At 35.8% G+C, this 3,412-nt stretch overlaps 1 protein-coding gene across 1 annotated transcript in view; it reads left to right on the top strand.

Annotated features, from left to right (window-relative positions):
* Positions 1 to 3,412, top strand: part of gucy1a1 (guanylate cyclase 1 soluble subunit alpha 1) — a 9,621-nt gene that overhangs the window by 4,092 nt on the left and 2,117 nt on the right. Inside the window, exons 5-6 of the mRNA XM_005727032.1 lie at positions 4 to 135; positions 1,928 to 2,071. Of these exons, the coding sequence (XP_005727089.1) occupies positions 4 to 135; positions 1,928 to 2,071 (276 nt within the window). The remainder of the gene's footprint in view (positions 1 to 3; positions 136 to 1,927; positions 2,072 to 3,412) is intronic.

The raw sequence follows: 3,412 nt of genomic DNA, 5'->3' as shown, positions 1-3,412 counted from the left end.
GTTACGATGCTCTTCTCTGATATTGTGGGCTTCACGGCTGTTTGCTCAATCTGTACGCCCATGCAAGTGATCACCATGCTCAATGAGCTATACACCAGGTTTGACCACCAATGTGGAGAGCTTGATGTGTATAAGGTAGGTTAATATATATTGCGGAGCAGAGTTTTTTTTTTTATTTTTTACAGTGAACATTCACACATGCTTTCATGTCTACACTGCACAAATGTTGAGAAACCACTCAGGTGTTAACAATGCTGGATCATTGTCAAGCTTTCAAATTTGTTATGGAACAGTAAGTGACATGGTACAACATTAAGCAAGACTCAACATCAAGATTGAACATCCTAGGATTTTTGCAGTTTATTAGAAAGTCATTTTGCTGGCAAAAATTTCAGACTTATAGATAGGTGACTTCTTTCTTTATGAATAGCCACAACAACAATCGTTATTTTATTAATTCATTTGTTGGTTCATTAATTTTTATGTAAGTAAACTCGATCTTGCTAGGAATGTAAGTGTGCAAGTCAGTTGTAAGTACTCAGTTTCTGTCTTTTGTAAATCATTAAAATCCTTTTCTTAACTCCCACGTAAATTAAGGTGGACATTACCTGTGTGTCCTCCATGACCACACAGCTGTGCCTGCAGCTTGAATAACTTAGATATAATTATACACTAAAATAATATACACATACTATACACACAAAACTCATGGACAAAGAACTGCCCCTGTAACCCATTTGGTAGAAGAAGAGCCTGCTGAAGCTCTTTCTGCAACATCCCGGGCCACCAGGACAAGTATAATATACATACATTTATATATAAATATATGTGTATATATATATGAATAGGAGGTTACAAAATGCATTAAATGCTTTCACAACATTTTGAACAAAGTAATACCATTTTGTGTACAAAGGACTGTAACTCAACCAGCTAGCCAAGTGTCTTGCATAGGCTGCTAATCTGCAGGGAGGCTGGATAATGTAATCAAACTGTCGTGGAAGCATAACAGAGAGAGGAGCGCGTTTGACAAATATCTCGTAAAACGCTAGGAAGTCAGAGGTTCCTTGAGGACCCTGTTTCCACTCCACATGTGTGAGCCTAAAAATAGTTTTACTTTGTTCCAGCCACATAGCAGCTGAGTGCTCTCCAGTTCAGATTTGCACAGAATAGAAGAAGAAAGGGGAAAAAAGCTGGACTTTTTAATAAAGTACTACAGTATTACAGTTTAAGTTTTATTACACTTACTTGTCTTCTGCTGCACGATGGAGGCAAATTGTTGCAGACTGTTTGGTGAATATCCACTTTACATTTATCACTCTGTCTAAGGTTCGTTGCCTTCATGTCAAATGTATTCTTAACAGTTAAATATCATAGTCTCAGATTAAAAAAAGAAATAGGGTCCATATTTTCATGTGATCACACCAGCCACAACACCATTGACCAAGCTTCAAGAATATCACATTTATATATCAGATGAAGATAGCTCATATTGGAAGACTTACTAATGCATTGGAAATGAAAATAAAGGACTGATGAGTAAAGTAAGGGTGGGCTACTTCTGCTACGTCTAACCCATTATTCATGCGTCAGACCACACACATCTTTAAAGTTTAAAACTACACACCTAAACACATTCACAGCTATCACATAACTATTGCTTTAACAAAACGTGCCTGCTTACACATAGATAAACACACACGCGCACACGCGCGCGCGCACACACATACACACACACTGCTACTGCTACAATATTAATATGCACCAATGTCGCGGCTCATAGCTTAAACGTGGTGTGCCACTTTAAATGCAGCAATAAAGCCCTTGACATTGAGTAGGAGAAGACATAAAAAGCTCCTGAAACAATGTATGCCGTTTTATATTTGTCTTTGTAGAAATAATTTTAACAATCTTCTGCTTTATTCAGGTGGAGACCATTGGTGATGCATACTGTGTAGCTGGTGGCTTGCACAGGGAGAGTGACACTCATGCTGTTCAAATTGCACTCATGGCTTTAAAGATGATGGAGCTTTCAAATGGAGTTATGACGCCAACGGGAGAACCAATACAGGTGAGGGCCAAGCACTAATTACTGTACAATTCTTTATTCAGTCAGATTATGTAACTTCCAACAGTGTCAGAGTGTTTTTATTTGGAGAGTTTTAAGAACAAGAAAAAGAGAACTATCACTACATTGTTGCTGCTACAAAATGTTGTTTATTATAATTTGAATATAAAGCAGATAATGATTTCACACAATAAGTAACGCTTTAATGGCTTCCTGCACTTTAAACTGTTGTCACTATTATTGGTGGCTTTCCAGTTATTGTCCTTATCTGCAGAGAACTTGGCACAATTAACGAACGATGACGTTGACAGCCACTACTGTCACTGTATCAGTGAGTCAGACAATTTTGGGGTTTTTTCAACATGAGTCTAACCTATCAAAACAAGAATGTGAATCACAAAAGCAGAGTGTAACATCTTTAATAATTAGGTGACACTATCTAATCAGAGTACAAATCATAATGTTTCACCAACATCTGACTCAGGATGATTTAATTGTGTGTCTCTGTGTCTCTCTTGACTGCTGGTTGCTCTTAGTAGCAGTTCACACAAAACTTATCTTCTGTTAAGAAATGCTGATTCACGCACTCTACAGAAGAAGTTTATGTATGAAGCTAGCTTGATTTCTATAACAGAGAAGTGTATTCAGGGTAATGTATTTCTATATAGTGTGTAAATGCATTATTAATTGAATAGCCTCACATTTCAGCTATTTGGTTGCATATTAAATTATGAAAGAATTAACTGTGAATTATTCATCCTTAACTGATTAGCTCTATTGACCTTGAACTAAAAAACCTAAATAGATACATATCTTGATCGAATGGCATTGATTCAAGATTCATTCTGCATTAATTTATGTATTAAATATCAGAAATAAAATAAGTTAAACATTACTTAATTTGTACTCTTCATAAGATGTTACAAGCTGCACGGCACATTACAGCACAGAATTTATTACACAGAAAGAATTGTATTCATAAAAGTGAACTGTCTTAGATATTTGACTAAATACTCTGATATGTAATCATGCATGTCTGATGATGATAAAACTATGTGGTGTTTTTGCCTTAAAAAGTCCTAATTGGCCTAACAGCTGTCAGAATCAGCCAAACCAAACATGTGCAAAGTCATGTCATTAACTTCCACGAATGCCAGAAATGCCATTCTGGATGTTTCCTTAGTGGTTACTTGGGAAGGTTTTGATCCCTCTGAAAACACCAAAACATTATTCTGTAGCAAAATTATACCCATACAATATTGAGAAAATGTTATGCTGAGGAATTAGATTTTGTTTCTAATATATGAAAATATTAAAAAAAAAATAAAAAAAATCATAAACAAA

Source organism: Pundamilia nyererei, unplaced genomic scaffold, assembly GCF_000239375.1.
Source record: "Pundamilia nyererei isolate P.nyererei 1_Seehausen unplaced genomic scaffold, PunNye1.0 scaffold00022, whole genome shotgun sequence".
Lineage (NCBI taxonomy): Eukaryota > Metazoa > Chordata > Actinopteri > Cichliformes > Cichlidae > Pundamilia > Pundamilia nyererei.
The sequence above is the reverse complement of the archived record's forward strand: the minus strand, read 5'-3'. Positions and strand labels throughout refer to the sequence as shown.